Source organism: Lactuca saligna, chromosome 9 (genome assembly GCF_052625555.1).
Source record: "Lactuca saligna cultivar CGN05327 chromosome 9, ASM5262555v1, whole genome shotgun sequence".
Lineage (NCBI taxonomy): Eukaryota > Viridiplantae > Streptophyta > Magnoliopsida > Asterales > Asteraceae > Lactuca > Lactuca saligna.
The window spans coordinates 6,101,620-6,125,678 of NC_136425.1; the positions used below are offsets into that span (position 1 = coordinate 6,101,620).

At 31.8% G+C, this 24,059-nt stretch overlaps 2 protein-coding genes across 3 annotated transcripts; one reads left to right on the forward strand and one right to left on the reverse strand.

The window, feature by feature from the left end:
• The first annotated feature begins 262 nt into the window (after nucleotides 1-262).
• LOC145014689 (kinase superfamily protein) lies at nucleotides 263-6,717 on the forward strand. Of its 2 annotated transcripts, XM_078973123.1 has the most exons (20): nucleotides 263-680; nucleotides 1,396-1,654; nucleotides 1,778-1,883; nucleotides 1,988-2,129; nucleotides 2,252-2,516; nucleotides 2,593-2,924; nucleotides 3,317-3,363; nucleotides 3,583-3,730; nucleotides 3,822-4,008; nucleotides 4,070-4,277; nucleotides 4,344-4,805; nucleotides 4,895-4,952; nucleotides 5,029-5,116; nucleotides 5,197-5,271; nucleotides 5,364-5,447; nucleotides 5,551-5,694; nucleotides 5,847-5,904; nucleotides 5,990-6,072; nucleotides 6,159-6,213; nucleotides 6,346-6,717. In XM_078973123.1, exons 1-20 carry the CDS (start codon nucleotides 404-406, stop codon nucleotides 6,418-6,420), a joined length of 3,153 nt encoding a protein of 1,050 aa, XP_078829249.1. In that variant the 5' UTR covers nucleotides 263-403; the 3' UTR covers nucleotides 6,421-6,717. The 2 variants fall into 2 exon arrangements, with proteins under 2 accessions (XP_078829249.1, XP_078829250.1); XM_078973124.1 differs by lacking the exons at nucleotides 263-680; nucleotides 1,396-1,654 and having other exon boundaries at nucleotides 1,988-2,139.
• A 12,925-nt stretch (nucleotides 6,718-19,642) lies between these two features.
• LOC145015952 (putative protein phosphatase 2C 51) lies at nucleotides 19,643-23,036 on the reverse strand. Its single transcript, XM_078974417.1, has 6 exons — nucleotides 22,647-23,036; nucleotides 22,285-22,495; nucleotides 21,267-21,378; nucleotides 20,953-21,094; nucleotides 20,069-20,312; nucleotides 19,643-19,986 (listed from the first exon to the last, which is right to left on the reverse strand). Exons 1-6 carry the CDS (start codon nucleotides 22,879-22,881, stop codon nucleotides 19,662-19,664), a joined length of 1,269 nt encoding a protein of 422 aa, XP_078830543.1. The 5' UTR covers nucleotides 22,882-23,036; the 3' UTR covers nucleotides 19,643-19,661.
• Between the last annotated feature and the right edge of the window lie 1,023 nt (nucleotides 23,037-24,059).

The window sequence follows — 24,059 nt, forward strand, 5'->3', positions numbered from 1 at the left end:
AAAAAGAGAAAATCTGTCATTTTAAGAATTTTCCATTTTTTTAAACCAAACCCATAATAAAACTCATATTTTCGACTATTTGTGTTAGTTCAATTTGTTTTTTTTTTTTTCTAAATAAAAATAACAATTTTAAGCTAAACACATAGATTATTTTTACAATTATGTCTATATTTAATGGTGGTAAGTGGAAAAATACAAAATGGTCGTACTTGTCAAAAAAAAAAAAAAAAAACGGTATCGTAATAATGTACCCAGTACTTCTGAAAACCCCCCTTTAATCCTTGGTCGGTTTAACCGTTAATTCAAACGAGCTCTGCCGAAGGATGACTTCCGATTACAGGAACAGTTCCTTCATGAATTCAATATCGTTATCAGAATCAACTGTGGTTTGCATTTTCAAACTATGAACATAAAAAAATTCAGTTTGTTCGTTTTAGGGTTTGTTATCTGTATAATAACACGTACCGCCGGCGAATCCTCGACGTGCTTGGCGGTGTATAAAGAAGGCGGTGCGCCAGCAGTGTTCCGGTCGCCAAAATGCCCTCGATGGAGTTTGCCAAAACATGATCGTCGGAGGAAATCCACAGCTGGGAGATGTCAATCGGCTACACGTCAGGGCCGACGAAAATCTCTGGAAGATCGCACTTTCTGTACTCTGGACATCCGGATTCCTTTTCCAGGTAAGATGTATGTTTCATTTACGTGTCTGATTTGTACGCATCAAGTTTGATTTTGCAGTTTTGCTTGTATATGTACACGATGTCTGATAAATGGCTGAATATGCTTATGTGTACTTGATATTCCTGCCGGTTTACAACTGTGTCCTGATTGATTTCTACTGTTTAATTCAAATTTGATATGCATTCATATATTAAATCATACAAGGATCAGCACAAATAGGATTATAGGAAAAGAAAGTTCGTGTTAAACTTGTAAAATGATTAGTTAACTTTTGAATGGGAAGTGCCAATGAGTTATCTTATGAGAGGATTGTTGGTTTTTGTTGAGAATTCCAAAAGTCAGCTCGGTATCAAGCAAAATAGGTTCTCACTGAATTGCTTCTTCCCATCTTTCATGTTACATCCTGTACTTAGCAGAGTATTTTGTTTTTCTTCTTGTAGAAGGCACTCAAGCAGTCAAGCTTACTATGTAGGGTTACATCTGCCATTTTCTCTTTTGAAATTGTGGAAAAACAAACTAAATTATGGAATTAGGTTGAGAAAACATCAATGGTATAGTTAGCAGTTACCATAAGATAGTATATAGTTGCAGGCGTATGAGTCTCGTTGGCCCTTGAAGGGCATAGCTGTTTTAAAGATATGCAATAATTAAGTTCCGTGTTTCTCATAACCATGAAACTTGGGTTTTAATGGTTGATTTCTCATACTGTTGCAGACCCCAATGGCATTAGAGATACTTCAGTTGGCATTGTGGCAGTTTTTGATGGACATAATGGTGCAGAAGCAAGTGAGATGGCCTCAAAGCTGTTATTGGAGTATTTCACACTGCATACTTATTTTCTCCTTGATAATGCATTTTCCTTTTTGTCCAAGACATCAAGGGGAATGCTACCCAATAAGGGAGAACATGACCATGCTTCTCGGATGCTTAGTTGGGATGAGAAACTGGGTGAACATGTTCTGCATATTGGAAGGTCTCATTCTCTCTCCCTCTTGCTCTCTCGCATGGTTTATAATGTCACCTCCCTAATGTGCTTCACAACGAGCAATTCCAACATCAACTTCCTAACAAGAATCTTTTGACATATTTGTCACAGGATTAAGTTTACTTCATCAACCATCTTCAATGGAGCATTCCACTTGGAAATTCTGAAGGAAGCATTGCTGAGGGCAATTGATGATATTGATGCAGCATTCAGCAAGGTGAGTGGTAATCATAGTGATTTTGTATTTGTGTCTCTGTACTAAATTCTGGAGTTCATATTGGTAGTGACAAATTTATGGTTTGTTTATTGCTTTTTCTATAGGAGGCTTCTAGATACAGCTTCAACTCTGGCTCCACTGCAGCAGTTATATTAATAGCAGATCATCAAATTCTTGCTGCCAATGTTGGAGACTCAAAGGCTTTCCTATGCTCTGAGATGTTCCAGCCTCCTCCTGAAGCTAAAGGTTAGAAAAGGTGTTGATTGTGTACACATTTGGTCTTCGAAATGTTACATGCTTATTTGATTATGCAGTTCTGATGATGAAATCAGGAAAATTTGATAATTGATGAATTTTGTAAATGGCAGCTACTTTAGTGAGATTGTATAGGAAGAGAAAGCGTGATGGTACCTCTGTACGCATGAAAGACTATGGAAACTTTAAATTGGCAGCATCTGATGGTTTGACCCATTTTTCTGTCAAAGAGTTGACCAATGATCACCATCCAGACAGAGCAGATGAAAGGTCCAGGGTAGAATCTGCTGGAGGTCATGTCTTGGAGTGGGCAGGTGTATCCAGGGTCAATGGTCAACTTGCAGTTTCACGTGCTATTGGTGATGTGTCCTATAAAAAGTGAGCTTTGCATTTTATTGAAATCAGAAAAGGCTACTACTGATTGCTTATTTGAATAATGTTGTGTTTTTATCAGGTTTGGTGTTATATCTGTTCCAGAGGTGACAGATTGGCAACCTCTGACACCCAATGATAGTTATTTAGTAGCTGCATCTGATGGTGTTCTTGAAAAGCTGAGCTCACAGGATGTCTGTGATCTGTTCTGGCAACTACATACTGATGCTCCCCTGGAATTAATCAGCAGTTCCTCATGTTCATACTCGTTAGCTGATTGCATTGTTGATACTGCTCTTGAAAGAGGCAGTATGGATAATGTAGCAGCTGTTGTAGTTCCATTTGGAGTAGAAGCTCTGCCTAGTGAACGATCCAGTGATGTCAGATTGCAGAATTACATTGATGACCAATCTGGTAAGTTATTGGTATAGAGGTGGAGCAAACATTTGGAATGGGTTAAAGTTAAAACGATTTCTGTTTATTTCAGTATACTCAGAGATGTGAAAATGTATATTCTTGTTGCTCCACCACTAAAAGCATATTAGATATAAAAATGTGAATCTTCTAATAGGTTCATATCTCAATTTGGAAATTCAATTTTATTTTCTTCTTCCTTCTATTATGAAAGTGAAAATTGTTTGTGTGCGATTAATCCATGACAAGAATCTTGGACTTCAGATGGTGGTCCATATAAATTGGAACTTGGAAGTGTTAACCATGAATGAGTATATAAGTATAATTGCTTATATTGCCTTGTTTTACTTCATTACTGTTGTTCACTTATGGAAACATATTTGAACTTGTAGATTTGGAGAATGCTGATTCAGTTATTGACAAGTTTGGAAGGTTATTGGTGAGGTCAATCTCTATATTATTTGGTTTTGATTCCTTTTTCTGCAAAAGATGACATGATAGATTTGATATTTAGCAGGTCCATTACCCTTTCTATTCTCTGTTATTTACCATGATACCATCCCCCTTATAATGGCTATATTCTTGTGAATGATGTTGATCAGCATATGTTGATATAGTATAGGTTGTTGGAAACTGTGAATGATATTGGTTTTTATAGGTTGAAGGAAAACACAACACTTACAGATGTTTCTATCTATCCGAGAGCCTCAATGAAAAAGATGACTACACATTCTGGATTGCAAAAGATGATGATGACTCTATATATGGCTCACCAGCCTTACCTGACTTACCTGACCATAGTTATGGTTAGTAGAGTTCCACTTTTTTCTTTCTTTCTTTCTTTCTTTCTTCCACTTCATTTAATAGTTGATTTGTAATTTGTTTATGTAAATGCAGGGAGACCTTTGAATTTATACCGTGATCAGATGATGTGTTTGCACTATGGGAGGCCTAATGGTGGGGATAGAGATCAATGCATTAATCCTGAAGGCCTTGCAAGTTTTCTAGGGTTTCTAGAATCACTCCCTTCACATACCATTGAACCAAATCAAGAATCATACGAACCCACCTCTCCTAACACCAGGTACTGTTTTATTCTTATTTGGTTATCTTGTGGTTAATATTTTCATTTTTTATAATTATAGGTATATACTGAAGAAAAGATTTGACCGAGGATCATATGGAGAAGTCTGGGTTGCTTTTCACTGGAATTATCTCCAACAAAGAAATGATTCAAACAAAACATCCCAATTTTACACCACTCATCTTGGCTCCGAAAATGGAAGCACAACCCAAACGAACTTTACTTCTGTACCTCTCGATGCTGACATGTTCATTTTGAAGCGTATAATGGTAAATCAATTTTTAAAATTTTTTTTATGTTTGCACAAATAATGAAACGCTACAAACTGAAAACAGGTAGAAAAGGGGAACGCAGTATACCTAAGCGGTTTACGGGAGAAGTATTTTGGTGAAGTTTTTCTAAATGCCTCGGCGTCTCCTTCAAAAGAATCATATCCGTATATGTATAGTTTTATAAGAAGGAATGATTCAGAGGATCATCATCATCAGCCACCAGAACATATTTCCTCAACAAGGAAAAGACAGGTTTATGAAGAAGGAGTGAAGCATATTGCAAGATATATCGAGTCATTTGAGTCGAGGTCAAATGAGATATGGCTTGTATTCCGTCATGAAGGCGTATCATTATCAAAACTTTTGTACACAGCAGAAGATGTGGGAAGTAGTGATGACACAACAACAAATGTGAATGATGATCATATTAAGCATATACGGATACTGCATCCCTCAAACTGGTGGCACTGGTTGAAGACTACAAAAGCAGGCCAAGATGAAATGCGCAATCTTATATGGCAGTTGGTGTGTTTTGTTTGCTACTTGTTAAATTTATTTTTCTGTTATTATCAATAATCTAACATGTTACTTTTCTTTTTTCTGTTTTATCATAGTTAATGGCACTCAAGTCTTGTCATGATCGGAACATCACCCACAGAGATATTAAACCTGGTGAGAATACTACCTTCTTTTTCTAGTGTTTTTCTAAATAGGCATGATTTTTAATTTTCAATTTTTTTTTTGGAAGAGAACATGGTTATTTGCTTTGAAGATCGGGATACTGGAAGATGCCTGAAAGGAAGCCCAAGTGGAAATGCGAACTATACCACTAAAATGTATGTTCAGAGTAATTTACAAATCTTGTCATTTATAATCTCATGAAGATGTGTTTGCTTTGTTTTTTTTTTTTTTTAAGGCGCATTATTGACTTTGGGAGTGCAATAGATGAATTTACTATAAAGCATTTATATGGGTCTGCTGGACCTTCAAGGTGTTTCTTTTTTTATTTGTTTTATCCTTTTGTTTGCAGTAAATAGCTTAATGCTATGAATTTATGCTAGTTTCTTGTTGTATTTATGTCAGGAATGAACAAACTTATGAGTATATGCCTCCAGAAGCTTTTCTGAATGCTACTTGGTCTCAAGGGCCAGCAAGCATGAATACAAAGTATGTCTGTCATAAATCATAATGAATGAATGAATTAATCATCCCTTTTCCTTGGTAATTCGTATGAAGTAAAGTAAGTATATGTTGTATTTTGATTTGATAGGTATGATATGTGGAGTGTTGGGGTTGTGATGTTAGAGTTGATTATAGGATCACCAAATGTGTTCCAGATAAATGCGAGAACTCATGCCCTTTTAAATCAACACCTTGAAGGTTGGAATGAAGGATTAAAGGAGCTGGCTTATAAGTAAGTCCGGAAACATTAATCAATTAATTTTCAACTCTAATTAGGGCATCCACAATTATGGTTTCTACATTTATTTTCTTTTGATTCCAATACCATGCATAATTGAAACCCTAAATTATTTGATTCTCTTCTCTTCTCTGGTGTGGTGGCAGACTTAGGTCATTCATGGAATTATGCATTTTGCTCCCGGGGAGTTCCTCAAAAGGGAAGGTTAGTTCTCATCTTTCATGTTTTTTTTAATAAAAAAAAAAAGAGAAGGGTTTAGTAGTAATGAAGTTTTATAATTTGGATGTAGAGGACAGGGTCACCAGCTTCATGGAAATGCTCGGAGGAATTCTTTTCGAGTCAGATAAAGAGTAGAGATCCTCTTGGAATAGGGTTGGTTTTAATTATGTTTAATTATCATCTTCTTCAACTTTATTATATGGCTTGGCTTCTTACACTAATTATGTTTTTTTAAGCAGGTTTAGTGATGTTTGGGCTTTGAGATTAGTGCGCCAATTATTAGTTTGGGATCCCGTAAGTTCTTACGATAACATATGCACTTTGAGATTAGTGAATGCTGTGTAACTTGTTCTTTTTTTTTTTTTTTTTTTTTTTTTTTTTTAAATGCTGAACGTGATATGGTCACTAATGGAAATTGAACTACAGGAGGATCGATTAACTGTGGACGAGGCTTTGAGGCATCCTTATTTTTCAAACCATACAACAACTACAAGTCAATGAAATTAATTAGGTAGCTGTGAACTGTGATATATGAACATCCGTAGGTACTTTCTTATTTCCACTCCAGTCCTCACTGTTTTCTATATATTCAACATGACTGAGTTGGACGGGCTGGGTAATGAGTCAAGACAGGTTGATAGCTATTTTTACATGTATATATCAGGACAGTTTGTTAGCTTTTTAAATGTATATAAACTGTTATATGTAAAATGCCTAGTCAATGTTTTTTTTTAATGATTAAATTTATGATATGTAAGCAACTTATCAATAATCAAAAGGAAAATTGATGCTGTAGCACATTCATGTTTTCTTCTCGTCTTGGATTGGCCAATTATGTATTTTTTTTTTTTTGCTCATTAGACCATCTAACGTTTTGATTTACCTTTCAAATATGTCATTATATGATATGATGCGGGAAGAACACTTTCTTCATACACAAACATGTTTTCAGTAACCAAGAAGAAGATTACCTTGATTCATGTATGGTTGGTGGTGAAGGTGGAAATGAAGAAGACATTAGGAGTTTAATAAGGAAACAATGACTATGGACAGAAGAAAAGATGATGAGTCTTTGAATCAATTATGTATTGAAGGGGATGAAGGTGATAACAACAACAATGATGATTCTTATGAGATTGAGGTTGAATCTGAACCCAATACTCGAGTACACTCCATTTTCAATGAGGCTAACACATTGGAAAAACCAAAAGCTCATACTTTGAATAAATTGTGTATTGCCTATGCTGTTGCCAATGGGTGTCAACTTTGGTTTGAAAAAAATGATAGAAAAAGGTTGTTGGTTAGTGTTGCAGGGGTGAATGCACATTCAGGTTGTGGGCAACATGGATGAGTGATGAAGAAACCTTCCAGATCAAGTCTTTGAAGGGTGATCACAATTGTGCTAGGAACTATAAGTTACTTATGCTTTGTTGGGGAATCATTGTACAAAAGAAATAATACACAGATAAAATTAAGGCTACAAGTAATGAAGAAGTTTGGAATTTATGTGGGTCTAAGTCAATGCAGGAGAGCCAAAAAATATGCATTACAACTAATACAAGGAACTCTTGTTGAACACTATTCAAAGCTTTGGTCATATGAAGAAGAAATAAGATCAAATCAAGGTTTCACTAAGAAACTTGAAGTTACTATAATGACAGATGGAATAAACATCTTTTAGTAAGTTGTATGATTGTTTTGATGGATTGAAGAAGGGATGGAAGGAGGGTTGCAGAAAGATAATAGGACTTGCATGTTATTTCAAAGTTCTATAAAAATCTTCCAAAACTACCTGTAACCAGGAAAGAGTTGAATGCTATTTTAAAAATATTATTTCAATTGAAAAACTTAAAGAAATTTATAAATTTGTTGCTTAACAGGAAAAACTATCTGTGACGCAAAGTTGAAATAGACACAGAAAATACAGTAAAGAGTTCAATGCTTTTTTAAAACTTAACCCACCTATATTGCTATCTTTTCAGCATTTTACTTTCAATGCTGAAATACATAGAAATTAAATAATTAAAGTACATTGCTATTTCACGCACAGTTGCTGCCAGACACACACATAAATAGTACGCAACTATTTCACACGCATGAGAAAATAAAAGTACATTAGATAACCTAAGTGATCTAGGGGTTACTTGGGATACAAGGGTCCCACTAATATCCCCTCATCAGACACAGTTTTCCCCCAAATAACTGAAAATAATTATGTATTTATGAATTATCGCAAATCTGGTTTCATGATTATCCATGCAATAGGGTTGACAGATTTTGTAAAGCATTTTCACACACAATCCTTGAAATATCCAAGTTAGTAATTGATATTCGTTAACTTTTTTTCTAACATAAAATATGAAAAATCATATAAACGGTGAGGTTGCATATAATAATTGAAAAAGAAAAAAACAAAAATCACACAGACAAATGCTATAAGAAATATAAATTGTTAGGTTAAATATTATAATTTGTCATTGAAATCGAACAACTTCCAAACAACCTTCAACTAAAAATCATAAATAGATTAACCGGCTAACAACTAAAACAAGAAAATAACAATGAAAACAAAAGTTATATTGATAAAAACAAAACTTCTTGCTACTGTCGATTTACATTAATGCAAGATATCCTTCAGTGATCAACAAGCGATGCATCCCTCGAGTTATGAAACTAGGACAAATCACAGCAAAAGAGAAGAGAACCCATGTGGCATTAGCAACAACCCACAATGAGAAAACCACTGCCTTGTTCATTCCACTACACACTTTGCAAAACTGTAGAAAGACTGCGGTATAAAAGACAGTTAATGAGGTGATGATGATGGTAAGTGTAGGATAGAACATGTAATCGGGGATTTCCTGTATGTTTTTTGAGAAATCCATGACCGAATACAAGTCAAACATGATTGTAAGGCAAGCAAGAACAGAACCAATGATGAGTACTGACAGGGAAGGGTGAAGAAGGAGGGAAAGATCAAAGAGGCGTGATAAATAAAAACTTATGGTTTTCGTTGATTATCATCATCTCCCAAAAGTGTTTTCATACATACAATAAATTGTTTAAAAGGAAAGTAGAGATAGACTCAAATACATAAACATAAATCTAAATATGGTATGTAATTAATGAGAAATCAGTCTATTGAATTATAGTAACCATAACAAGTTTATGGTAATGTAACTTTTTTAATCCTAATAAAACTAGAATAGCGATTATTTTGAATATTTTAAGGTTAGTTATAAAAAATAATAAATTAAATAAAACCAAATATTCAAACAATTGAATCACACAAAATGGTTAGGTTACATCTAATCAAGTGACAACATTAGGGTTTTACCCCATAATTGAAAGAAAAAAACAAAATAAGAAACAATTTACAAAACATGACCATTAAGCAAACCGATTCGTCATTCTAATGCTTATCGATTGGATTCTTCAAATCTTCACTCCAAATTGTATCTCTACCTTCGAAATCGGCCCAAAAGGGTTTTTAGATATTTGGAATACCTTCTAACCTCATGGGAGAAGTTCCAAGGGTTACACACCAAATTAGAGTTTTAAAATTGTAACACTCGCAAATTCAGACTATTCAATCAAAATATAATAAGTGTTAAAAATAAATTCTTGATAAAAGATTATTTACGATAAATAATCTTAAACAAAGTATAGTATATGTTACAAAGATTCTGTACATATAAAGAACGCTGAAATCCGACTTCGTATGAAATAGTTATGCTTCTTCGAAGTTTTGCGATCAAACCGGCATGACTTTGTGTATCGTAAAAAGTAAAATTTTGATAAAGTGATCTAAACGAAATTTGTAGTAATTGTAAAACTAAGAGCGTGCATATATAGAACGTTCAAATCTGACTTTGTGAGAGGAAGTTCGGATTTTTCGAAGTTTCAGCGTAGAATTATACGTCGCAAAAACCGAAATTCAAATCGGTCGATTGTTAGGAAAAACAATCTAAACAAGAATTGAATATCTCGTTAATAGAAGTCTGTTAATATAAAGACAATTGAAAACATACGTCGGACGATAGGTTTATGAATTTTTAATTGACTTTAACAATCTAAGTCTGATAAAATATAGATTTAAAAATAAAGTGAGAATTAGTCGACGGGAACTAAACAAAAGTTGTAGATCTCTTCGATAGCTACGCATAGATGTAAAATGATTTGAAAACGGATCTCGTATGAAGAAGATATGAATATCCGAAGAAAATAAGATTTTCCGTGCGCAGCTACGCGCACGGACAACATGCGCGGTACGAAGGTATAACTCACCAAGAGAGTCGAGGAGTTTAGGACATTAGTACAATAAGTTAATGTATGGCCTATAATGATTATGTTTATGATTATTTTTTGTATCGGTTATAACATTCCAAGTTTTAATAGTCAACGAAAAACATTTTCTTCGAAAATATTTTTTATGGGACAAAATCCGCATTTATAAAGTTCACTTGGATTTTAAATAAGCATAAATAAAACAGTCTTTTCTGGCCAAGAAAAATGGGGATGTCACAAAAATCGCATATTTATAGACTCGGCAACATAGCCACACGATGGATAAGGCTTAGCATCATGAAGTAGGTATCTACGTTGTATACAAACACATTTTTTAAAGGAGCACGAAGAAATTTTGGGTAGTTTCCGCTTCTTTGTCATTTTACGTTCTTATTAGCTCCGGATCAGTTCCAATTTCTTCCACAAATTTTTTTATATTTATACAATTCAAAACATTTTAAATATCTTTTATCTTTAAATGTATATTAATTACGCTCTAAATATTATGATAAATACCTAAAAATACATGACAAAATAGGGCAATATCAACGACCTAAAGAGGAGGGAACGAAATCTAGAGTGTCTCTAGGGTTTCCTTGGGCTCTAAGGGTGTCTTGAATGCCTTAGGGAGGAAGTTAAGGGATTAGGGTTATCTTGGAGATACATGCCTTATCCAATACCTTCCTACCACCTATATAAACCCTCCTTAGGGTAGAATTTCATCTATAACTTCTTTCTAAGTGCCTTGGATGAAATTTTGGCTTCTTCCCTCTCTTTCTATAGTTTTCCTTGGTTTCTAGGGTTTGTTTGTGAATCATTAGAGGCGTGACACTTGTGGCGCTTGCTACCAAAGGTTTTCAAGGTGGAATTCAAGATTGTTTACAATAACAATCTTAAAGGTATGTCCACTATCTTATTTCATGAATTTCGAAAATAGTATATGCTTTTTAGGGTTTATCTTTTGATGTTTAATACTTGTATGTTCAATTAGAGAAAACATAGATCCAAAGCAAATTAGGGTTGCATGCACATATATGATTGCTTGTTATGATCAAATCTCATCAGTGGTATCTAAGCGTAGGATTGTTTTCTATTGAATATGATGCAATTGGTTGAACTTGAAAATTAGGGTTTATGGAAATTAAACCCATTGGAAATCGGGATTTCGCAATTTAGGGTTTCTTAACCCTAATTTCTAAAATTTGCCTAAGCGTTTTAATCATTTTCCTTTGGCCTCCTAAATCTCAAAATCTAGGGTTTCCTAACCCTAAGGATTTTCGAATATAAGGCAAGGATTGAAATCTTTGTCTTCCTCTCCAAGATTTGCCATATTATGGAAGTTAGAGATTTGGTGGGATTTATTTTATTTTTGGTAAGTATATTGTTCTTGTTTATTAAGATAATTGGAAGATTTTGTAAGATCCCTCCCATATTTTTGAGATCTAAGGGATATGGATTAAGTTAAATTAATTTAACTGGATAATCGTTAGATGATTTAATAAATTGATTAAAAGTTTTAATTAACAGATACTTATTAAATCAAAATTCTTTTAAATTTAATTAAAATTGCTTTTAATTTCGAAAATTTAAAAGATTAAAACCTTAGTATTTTGAAAAGTTTAAAATACATCCTTATGGATTTTAGTAATTTAATTAAGTGATTAATTAAAAGATAATTAATAAATCTATAAACTGGTTTAAAATTAATTAAATAAAAAAAATTAATTTATTAAAAGATTAAACCCTTGGAATTTTAAAATGTTTTAAAATTTACCTTATACTATATATATATATATATATATATATATATATATATATATATATATATATATATATATATATATATATATATAAAAGAGATTAATATATATTATACGTATAAGAAAAGTCAGTCGAATCGCTAGTACGCCTCATTCACGAAGCCATACTATAAGAGAAGTTTAAGGAAGCGACCTATTAAATGACCGTCATTGGGTATCCATTCTTACCAACCACTCTCTTGTATGGTGAAAGGTTGTTAGCCGAACGGGTTTGATAGGACAAAAGTAAATCTTATTAATAAGTATAATGCGATATAAAGTAACTAAACTATTTTCTAAAATCCCACTTTTAGTTACTTTAGGAAAAATGTGAATTTGATGCTAATCCATGAAAATTTGCACCTTATTGGTCGTTAGTGGAGTATATGTGGTTAACTGACACACTAATATGGACTAATATTATTGGTAATGGGTGTCTCGTAAATTATCATTGATTAATGGAGCGTGTGTGGTTAATTGGCACATTATTCACATCTTGTTTGTGATCCTTGACATCCCAGTCACAAAGTGAGAGCATAATCGAGATTAAACATGTCATTGAATAGTTCAATGAATCTCAAAAGATCTAGGAGTTTCATAAGATTGAAATTGGTAAATGCTTTACCTACTTAAAATAGATTCGAATTTGATTACGACATCCCTCTTCAAAGTTCGAATCGAAACTCCCCTATTGTAGTGATCAAGGTGTCAAGTTCATACAACAATGGTATTCCTCGCCCTTTTGGAAATGTTTTTCCTTCTCTATCTGAAGATAATCTTCCACATGTTGATCAAGGTGAAAGAATGTTCCCTTCTTCAAGCAATGGTGGAACTAGAAATCATGCTTCTCCAACTCTTCCTCCACCTCCTACAGTGACTCTCCCCAAGTCATGTTTCCTTCAAGCTGAAAAATACAAAGTTACTTAAAACTTGTTGGCATGTAAACATCAAGATGGAAAATCTGTGTGTGCACATGTTTTGAAAATGAAATCGTACATTGACAAATTGGGGATATTGGGTGTCATTTTCCCAAGGGAACTGGCTATTGACTTGGTTCTACTTTCGCTTCTTGAGTCATATAGTTAGTTCATTAAAGACTAATATATGACTGACCACGACGTGACCTTAATTGGTCCGACACACATGTTAATTGTTGCTGAAGCAGAAATGCTTAAGAGCACAAGTGAAGCAATAATGTTTGAAGGATTTGTCTCCTAAATTTCCGTGGACATTGACAATGGTAGTCCAAAAAAGGTTTCTCTTCCCAATGGAAAAGGATCGGCCAAGGTCAAACCGTTTGACCATATGGTAAAGAGAAAGGCTAGTTCTTAGATAGTTCCATGTGCTAATCCTAAAAGGTCCATATGTTTCTATTGCCAATTGGAGGGGCATTGGTTACGAAGCTGTACAGACTACCTGAAAGACCTTCGAGATGGTAAAGTGAAGTCATACGACTCCACTTCAGGTACATCCATTATCTAACTCCATTATAAGTTCTTATTCATAGATTCTTAATACATGATGTGATGATCACATTTTAATGTTTTGCAGGATCTAAGAGAAACAAGGAAGCTTAAGAAGAGTGAGCAGAATCTGATCGTGAGAGATGAATTTCGTTTACATGGTTCAATGATCAGATTTTGGAAGCTACTCGTAGGAGTTATGATAACTTAATAGATTGCTTAGGAAATATCTAGAGACATAGTTTTCATATATTTGCATTATAAGGACAATTTTTTCCGCTTATTATTAATAAAAGTGAAAATTTGATTTATTTACTTTATATTTTCTTACAATGACATTTATGAAAATTGGTGGTTATATTTCTATTATTAGCAATGTTGAACATGAATTTGATTCTTAATTATGCCGTTTGTGGAAATTTCATAATCAAGCAAGTGAAAAAGAGTTCTCATCTCCCAAGTTTCAATTGGACAGAAACTTGGAGTCATACAATTCGAATTGTGTGATGTATACGAATCTTGATCATTGGAAGATTATGACTAATTCGTTATAATAGAATAATAATATTCTAATGAATATATATATAAATAATAAAACATTAATATTCACATTATAATTATTTCAACAATACACATATATAACATTTATTGCAGAATAAAAACATAAACACAATGTTTTTACGTTTTCACACTATTTACTGTTTTTATTTGAACTTACTTATTTTCTCTCTCTCTCTCTCTCTCTCTATATATATATATATATATATATATATATATATATATATATATATATATCGAAAAGTGAATATGTGGCATGTATGTAACATCATACATACTTATAAAGCTAGCATTTTTTCTTGAATCTCATGCATTTGAAACCCCCTTGTTAACTTTCTCAAACCACATTCATTTAAAACCTCCTTTTTTAACTAATGCAACTCAAAAGTTTTCTTAATTATGATTTAACACACAAAAGTTTTATAACTTATATTATGTTTAATTAGCATTTAGTGAAAAGTTTACTATAAAAAGGCCAATCTTTTGTGTCTTTTGTGTTATATAAAATCTTACATGTAAGAAGTATTTGAAGATATTATGATTCAAAAGTTTTCATATAGTTGAAGCATTCACGATCCAAATATGATGATTTGAGTAAATGAGTTATGTCGCATCGATGGTAATTGTAATATGATTTTTTCTTTTAACCAAAACAAATGAAGCATTTCCATTCTTTCTTTATATTCAGTTTCTCATTTAATCCTTATATGTGATTTGTGTGTATTACTCAATCTTGAATGTGACTCTCCAAAGATCAATGTTTTTATTGGAATATCTTTCTGATTCTTCTTTTTCAAGAAAAATATTTTGAATGCAGGTTAGTGAAGAATTGTCATCAAGTTTCTATGGTTGAATAGTGTTAAATGAAGAAATAAGATTCATAAAATGGATATAGGTTTTTTTGTTTGAGCAAAGTTAACGAATGTCAGTTTTTCTTTTGATTTAAATGTATGTTTATGTAACATCTTTATTTATATATTCAACCACCAATTGGTCTTATTTATTTGATTGTATTTTTTCTATTTTGATTATGTTTATTTTTTTTGTTGGATTATCCTACACAACATATTTAAAAGATAACATAATTTTGAACATTTAATATGTAATTATGATAAACTTATTATGATATGTTCTTCATATGAAAGTAATTTATCCATATTACTACCATAAAAATTACATATGACATTTATGAATATATATATATATATATATATATATATATATATATATATATATATATATATATATAATATACAATTTATTTAACATGTATATGCACCTATGTATGTTATAAATTTATAATTAAATATCTTTATGTTTAATAATTAAATGGATTCAAATGATGCATCAAAACCAATTATTTAGAAAAATATAATAATAATAATAATAATAATAATAATAATAATAATAATAATAATAATAATAATAATAATAATAATAATAATAAATATAAATATACATTTCCAAGTACCGCATTCATTTGAAACTCACACTACAACTCAAGAGTTTTCTAATTTATGTATATTTATTAGTTAAAACTCAAGAGTTTTTAACTTATGATTATTAATTAGTATTCACTAATAACTTTTTATTTTCCTTTCTTTTATAAGGTTGTAAAGTTTTGCTCATTAAAAACATTAATGTATTTGAAAAGATTTATGATTTAAATATGAAAAGTTAATATAAATGTTATAATATATGTTTTAGTATTTTTATGTTATTAAAAGTTATAGTGTTTATTTTTCATATTTTTTTATTATTCGTTGTATATATATCTTTTTTAATACAAATGTTATAATAGATGTTTTTCTATTTTTATCTTACTAATAGTTGCAGTTCATATTTTTGTTCATACGTTTTGTTACCGGTTATATTATCATTCATTTGATATATAATTTACACAATTTTAAACGGTTTATAAAATTATCAAATAATTGTATATATCACAATGGTTTAAAAATTAAACTATAATGTTTAATAAAACTAATATGTTAACTATATGTTTGTTTTACTATTAACATTTTGTTTTAAAGTAGAAATATTAAATAATAATTTAGTAAAAGTTATTATTTTAACAATAAAATTCTATTCCCGTGCAACTCGCAGGGATGCACCTAGTTAAATATAGAACCATCAACATTAACTTCATTTTGACTAAAAAACATAATTTTATTTCTTTGTTAGCTTTTTCATGTGGCTTTTTAACTCATTTTATTTTTAATTTCGGGATTCATCTTCAAAATCTATGTATTTTGAATGTTTTTGTTTATTAGACATCTAATAAGCTTCATAACTTCCTCCAACACTTACTATATGTATACTTGAGTGGTTTGTTTCTAAAACTCCATAAAAATATATATAAAGCCTAACATAAGCTCTAATAGAGGATAAAAGAAAGATGGTAGAGAGATTTGATCGTATTTTGTAAAAACAATGTAGTTTTTGATGGTTCTATATATAGTATTAGATACATAACAGTCACATATTCCCCCATGCCCATATATATATATATATATATATATATATATATATATATATATATATATATATATATATATATATATATATGGGAGGGTTCATGCGAAAATGCAAATAATTTGCGAAAACACGAAAACAATAAAAACCTATGATATTATGTCACCTCAACATTATATTTTGGAAAATAATTCATCCAAACTTTGAAATACATGATGATAATCGATGATAGATGATAAACTGTTTCATATTAGCAAAGTATGATTTTTAACATTTTTATTATGAAAACATGAATTTAAAAATGATTAAAGATGTGAAAAAAATATAATTATAAAAACCGTCTTTAAATCTATATTACCATAACACCATCCAATTCAAACTTACTATCTTTAATTTATTGCTAATAAAATTACTTTTTTATAGTACATGTGTTTAATTTTCATAAGATAAAATCTGTTTTCGCGTTTTCGCAGGATATTTATATTTTCGCATGAACTTACTTCTATATATATATATATATATATATATATATATATATATATATATATATATATATATATATATATATATATATATATATATATATATATATATATATATATATATATATATATATATATATATATATGGAGAGAGAGAGAGAGAGAGAGAGAGAGAGAGAGGGGGGTAACATGCGAACAAAAAAGAAAAGTGAATGAAGCAAATGAAGAGTTGGATGATGGGAGTTGCAAGATAGGAGTGGTGGGAACACCATCATGGGAGTTCAGTAAAGAATGCAGGAAGAACGGGAAGGGGTGGGTAGAAACCATACCGTTCGACCTTCCATGTAACTATGAAAATAAGGATTTCAAGTTTTGTGGTCATTTGTTGAGTGGAAAACCGTTAACAATTACTGACTCAACTTCTCACCATGTTGGATTAGTGTCACAAACAACTAATTTAATTATACTAGTAATTATATATATATATATATATATATATATATATATATATATATATATATATATATATATATATATATATATATATATATATATATATATATATTATTAGTAACAAGCAAGTTTTGTGTTCATTTGTTGAGGGGAAAACCGTTAACAATTACTTACTCAACTTCTCACCATGTTGGATTAGTGTCACAAACAAATAATTTAATTATACTAGTAATTCTATATATAAATTTATTATTAGTAACAGGCAAGTTTTGTGATCATTTGTTGAGTGGAAAACCGTTAACAATTACTTACTCAACTTTTCACCATGTTGGATTAGTGTCACAAACAAATAACTTAATTATACTAGTAATTATGTATATAAATTTATTATTATTAGCAGGCAAAGAGCAATAATACATTCAATAAAAAATATATTTATATGTGACAAATACAATTATTATTATATAATAAAAATAGATAAATAAATAAAAATATTTATTTATTCATTTCCAAGCACATATGATATGACAAAAAGGTGTGGAGGTTAAAGATAAGGGTTGATGTAGTCTCTCCCATTGTATTGTTTTATTTTCTAATCTTTATTATTGATGTAGTCTCTCCCATTGTATTGTTTTATTTTCTAATCTTTATTATTGACGTAGTCTCTCATTGTATTGTTTTATTTTGTAATCTTTATTATTCATACATGCTTTTTGCTTATATGTCTATATTTTGATTTAATCATGTCTTATTTTTGTGCTCATATTTTATTATTTTACTTATTCCTTTTGTTTTGTCTCATTTGTAGGTTATTGGATGCATATGTTTGTTTTATTATTTACCTATTTTTATGTCTTATCGTTCTTGTTTTACTCTTATTTTGTTTGTCTGATTTTCATGTTATCATTTTACGTGATGAATATCAGTGACACAATTGCTCTTTATTCCCACGTATCGTGACCCCATTTAATGGAATTATTGGTATGTTGTTGTCATGATATGTTGTCGTCATTGTTGTTGTTGTGTCCATGATGATAATATATGGAAAAGATTCAAAAGAAAGAAGAAAAACATGGAAGACTTAGGGTGCGTTTAGTTGCGGAAAAATGAGCCGTTTTCCGGAAAAAATTTCCAAGAAAAATGAGAATTTTGAAAACGCGTTTAGTTCGTCTATTTTTCTAAATTTTTCACGGAAAATGAAAATTTTCCGTTTTCTAAAAGTACAAATAAGTTGGAAAATTTTGGAAAACTGATAATCATTGTTTTCCATATTTTTCTAATTCCAAAATTTTTCTATAAACACACACCCACTTCACCTCATCCACTTCTACCTACCCCTACCTTAACACCCCTCACCCACACACACATACATACCCACCCCCACACACACACATCAACCCACAAACACACACACATACACACACACCAACCCCCACACACACATACATACCCACCCACACACACACCCACCCGCACACACACACACACACACCAACCCACACACACACATACATACCCATCCACACACACACACCCACAAACACACACACATACATACCTACCCACACACACCCACCAACATACACATGCACACACCAACCCACACACACACACACCTACAAACACACACACTTACACATACATACCCACCCACCCCCACACACACACATACACATACATACACACCCACCCACACACACACACACCCACCCACCCACCCACACACACACACACACACACACCAACCCACAAACACACACACATACATACCCACCCATACACACACGTACATACCCACACACCCACACACACACCCACACCTACCCCCACCCTCACAGACACACACACCCACACACACACACAAACCTACACCACCACCACTAACCCGTCACTAGCACCACCACCATCACCACCACTGATAAAATTGACGCCGCCACCACCATTGCCTGTCATCACCACCACCGCTGCCGACCCGCTACCGTCACCGCCCCCACCCACACCCTACTACCACTACCGTTTTTTAAAAATGAAAACCGATAGAAAAATAGACATTTAAACACGTTTTCTAATTTTCTAAAACTGAAAATGAAAAATGAATAAGTTTAACTAAACACGTTCTCTAAATTTTTCAATGAAAAATGAAAACGGAAAACGAAAATCGAAAAGGGAAAACAAAAAACGGAAAATGAAAATTGTTTTTCCGTAACTAAACGCAACCTTAGAATTCAAACGGGATCATCTTCATCCACGTAAGTCTGTTGTCTAACTTCACTGCATCCATGACTAGGCTGAGTTTTTAGTCCAAATGGAACTATAACAACTGCCACGTTATCCATACTGCCTCTTCCAATAGCAGTATCAACAATAGAATCAGCTAACGAATATGAACATGAAGAAGAAGAAGAAGTGGTTCTTAATTCCATTAACAGATCACAAACATCCTGAGGGCTCTGCTTTTCAAAAACACCATCAGAAGCAACTACCAAATAACTATCATTACGTGTCATAGGTTGCCAATCTGTCACCTCTGGAACAGATATAACACCAAACCTGATAATAGAAATACAACATACATGATTTAATAAGTTAGTAATTAGTAAAACAAAGACACAAATCGAAATGCAAATCTCACTTTTTATAGGACACGTCACCAATAGCACGTGAAACTGCGAGTTGACCATTGACCCTGGATACACCGGCCCACTCCAAGACATGACCTCCAGCAGATTCTACCCTGGACCTTTCGTCTGCCCTGTCTGGATGGTGATCATTAGTAAACTCTTTGGCAGAAAAATGGGTCAAAGTCGAACCAAAGTCTTTTATGCGTACTGAGACACCATCTTGTCTTTTCTTCTTGTACAATCTCATTAAAGTAGCTGTTGACATAAATAATTTACGAAATCCATGGTAAATCTCATTAAAACATCTCCCATGATAGCTCAAAAATAGTCACTTTTATTATTTTATTTTTATCGACCTCTAATTAAACTGTTGCTCAGATGGTTAAATTTTTTTATGACTTTTTTTTTTTTAATTTAACTATTTTATTTTTATCTGTCTAAAATATTATATAAAACCCCCTCGTTTAACTAATCGTTTTATAAATACATCGTATTTTAATATAAAGATTCATTCACTTACAAAAGATTTGCATATTATTATAATTTATATTTATGTATTGTATATTAGTTTATCTATAAATTTTAGATAAATAATAAATAAATCAAAGTAAATCAAAGATAGAAAATGAAATAGTTTTAAAGAGCAAGAGGTTGATTGTTCAAATCTTTAAATTATATTGACCACTAAATATATATTGATTGATCAATAAAAATAAGCAAATAAGCAAATAAAAATAAAAATAAGCAAATAAGTTGTACATTCCAATGGTGTTTAATTATTTTGACCACTTAAACAAATAGTAATAAGCGATAAAAAAAACTGACCATTGAAGATGCTCTTAGTTATCAAGCTTAATTTCGGATTTTATTATAAAATAATGGCTATATTTCTAACCTTTGGCTTCCGAAGGTGACTGGAATGTCTGAGAGCATAGGAAAGCCTTTGAATCTCCAACGTTGGCAACAAGAATTTGACCATCTGCCATTAATACAACTGTTGCAGTGGATCCAGAAGTGAAGTTGTATCTAGAAGCCTCCTGCAATTAAAAAAAATAATAAATTATATATATATATATATATATATATATATATATATATATATATATATATATATATATATATATATATATATATATATATATATATATTCCAGAATTTAGTAGACACAAAAAAATGGAAATGGATATATACCATACAACCATCACTTACCTCACTGAATGCTGAATCAATATCAACAATTGCTCCCACCAATGATTCCTTCAGAATTTCCAACTGGAAAGCTCCATCTCCATCAAACATGGTTGACAATGTAACCATATTCCTGTGACAAAAATGTTAAATGCTTATTAAGAGGGTACTGTTTGGGATTATTTATTTAAAATAGTGTTTTTTTTTTTTTTTTACAAAAGTGTCTATTAATTAGCTTGTGTGGTATCAAAACACAGTTCATGAAAAAAAAGCGTTAGGATTAGCTAATTATATGGCACCAAAATACAGAATATATAAATGAAAAACTGATGACTAACTCCTATGTATGCTCACTCCTCTCTCTTGCTTCTAATTAAAAGGAATTATTCTAACAGATTTTTCCTCCCATTTCTGGACAGTTAACTAACAACTTTGACTCATTTAACTCTTGACTTTCCCTCTTCAGTATGTGAAAATTATATTGATAAATGAAGAAGAAAATTAAAGGGAATGCAGCTAGATATAATTGGATCTATAAGTTGGAGGGTGTATGAAAAACAGAAGAGTACTGATATTACAGTTAAAATAAGGATAAAAGTGTATTTTGGTTTCACCTGTACTATAAGCACTCTAAAATAAGTTAGAAGCAAACAATTTATTAGAAGTGTTTTTTAGCGGGACCAAACTGCAATAAGCTAATAACCATTTTAATTGACATTGTTTATGATTCCTCGTATAAGAATCCAATAGTGGGGTTTACAGAAGAAACACTTATTGTCTAACAAATCCTTGTTAATTCCATCATTTTATTTGTTTCTAACTAACTTCCAAAACATGTCGTGCAGAAAAAACCTTTGAGAAGCTCATTCGCCTGTAATTCTCAGGAATGTCCCAAATCAATCCAAATGCTCAAGAGAAGAGTCCAACTGCAAATAACAGATGTGACCCATATATATAATCATAACACTCACCACGAATGTTGCATTATATTGGATCAGGCATAAATCAATGCTAAAGAGATGATGATGATGATATATACCTTCCATTATGAGAATTAGCATTGTCATGTTCTACTTCTCCCATATCTTGTAACATTCCCATTGATGTTGATGTGTTGGACAAAAAAGAGAGTGCATGATTCATGAAATACTTCAACAACAGATTTGAGGCCATCTCACTAGCTTCAGCACCATTATGTCCATCAAAAACTGCAACAATGCCAACTGGGGTATCCCTAGTGCCATTGTGGTCTACATAAGAACGAGAAGCCAACCATTAATGTTAATTTGGATATGCAGGAAGCTAGTAACATACATGAAGAAATTCAAAAAAACCCCCAAGAAATAACTACATTATTTTCTGAAAAAAAAATAATTGAAACATGCATGTTAATTAACGTACGTGGAAAAGGAATCCGAATGTCGAGAGTACAGAAAGTGCGATCTTCCATGTATTTTCGTCGGCCCTGACGTGTAGCCGATTGACATCTTGTTGACTGGTTGACCGCCGCTGGTGCACCGCCTTCTTTATACACTGCCAAGCACGTCGACGCTTCGCCGGCGGTGGGACATGATAATGATAGGATCCATATAAAAACCCTTAAAACGACTGCTAAGATGAATGCTTTTCTGTTCATTGCTTCGATATGTAAACACAAATTGATTCGTTTCGAGATAGAATTGATCAGAAGTACTTCTTAGTTGATGATCACATTAATCGCAAAGTAATCGACTAGAGTTGTTACCAAAGATCGATCAATGTTTTTATGCTATCTGAAACCAAACATGCAGAAAAAACACGAACACGCAGAATGAAGTAAGACGCAGACAAGCTGTTGAAGAACAGGCGAAACGATAGAAAAATAGTTGAAGACGACGGAAGGCGGTTGGACGGCGAGAGGAGGGTGGCAGGCGGCGAGAGGGCAACGCGTGAGGAGTACGGCAACACCAGCAATGCGTTTTCTTAGGTAAAAAAAACCTCCTGTTGCAGTTTCTATATAAATCTTGTTTAGTATTTATTTACAATCGCAAATAAAAATCTTGTTTATTTATTTACAATCCCAATTAATTGTAAATAAATTTCATCACATGCATGTAACTTCATGGAAATCACAATATTCGTAAATATTAAGATAATCATTTTCACGATGCAAATTCAAACACAGCCTTAAATAATAATAATACGAAAATAACCATTGGGTTTTTTTTAGTAACTACTTTTTTTATTTTCTGAAAAAAAAAAATGACCAGTTATTTCCCAATGCTTCATTCCGGATTTGGTTCTTTTTTGATTTTTTCTATTTTTTCTAAAGAAATCTCTTTGTTCATATTCGAAATGTCTATTTGGAAGTTATTAATATCATCTTTACATGGGTTTGTTTAACTTTTTATTAAATTTTAGGGAAAAAATAATTTTTTTCTCTAAATTCTAAAATTGTTCATCGGATTTCGAATTTGTTCTTGAAATTCCAAAGTTTTTTTTTTCAAACTCCCAAATTTCAATCTAGAATCCGGAACATTGGTTCGGAATTCTGGATTGTCAGTCCAAAATATTACTTTTTCGTCAAAAGAAAATGTTTTTTCTCCATTGATGTGTATTCTGGACTTGGTTATTTTTACAAAAAGATTTTTTTTTTTTCTTCAAATACACATTAAATTATGATTAAATTACTTATTTTCCCTATTTTATTTATCACTCTATATACAGATTGATTAATATGTATGGATATAATTATAGACCAGTCACTTGTAATTTTGAAGATGTCGAGATCGATCCATGATGTAACAAAATCTTATGTTGAATTTAGATTTAGCC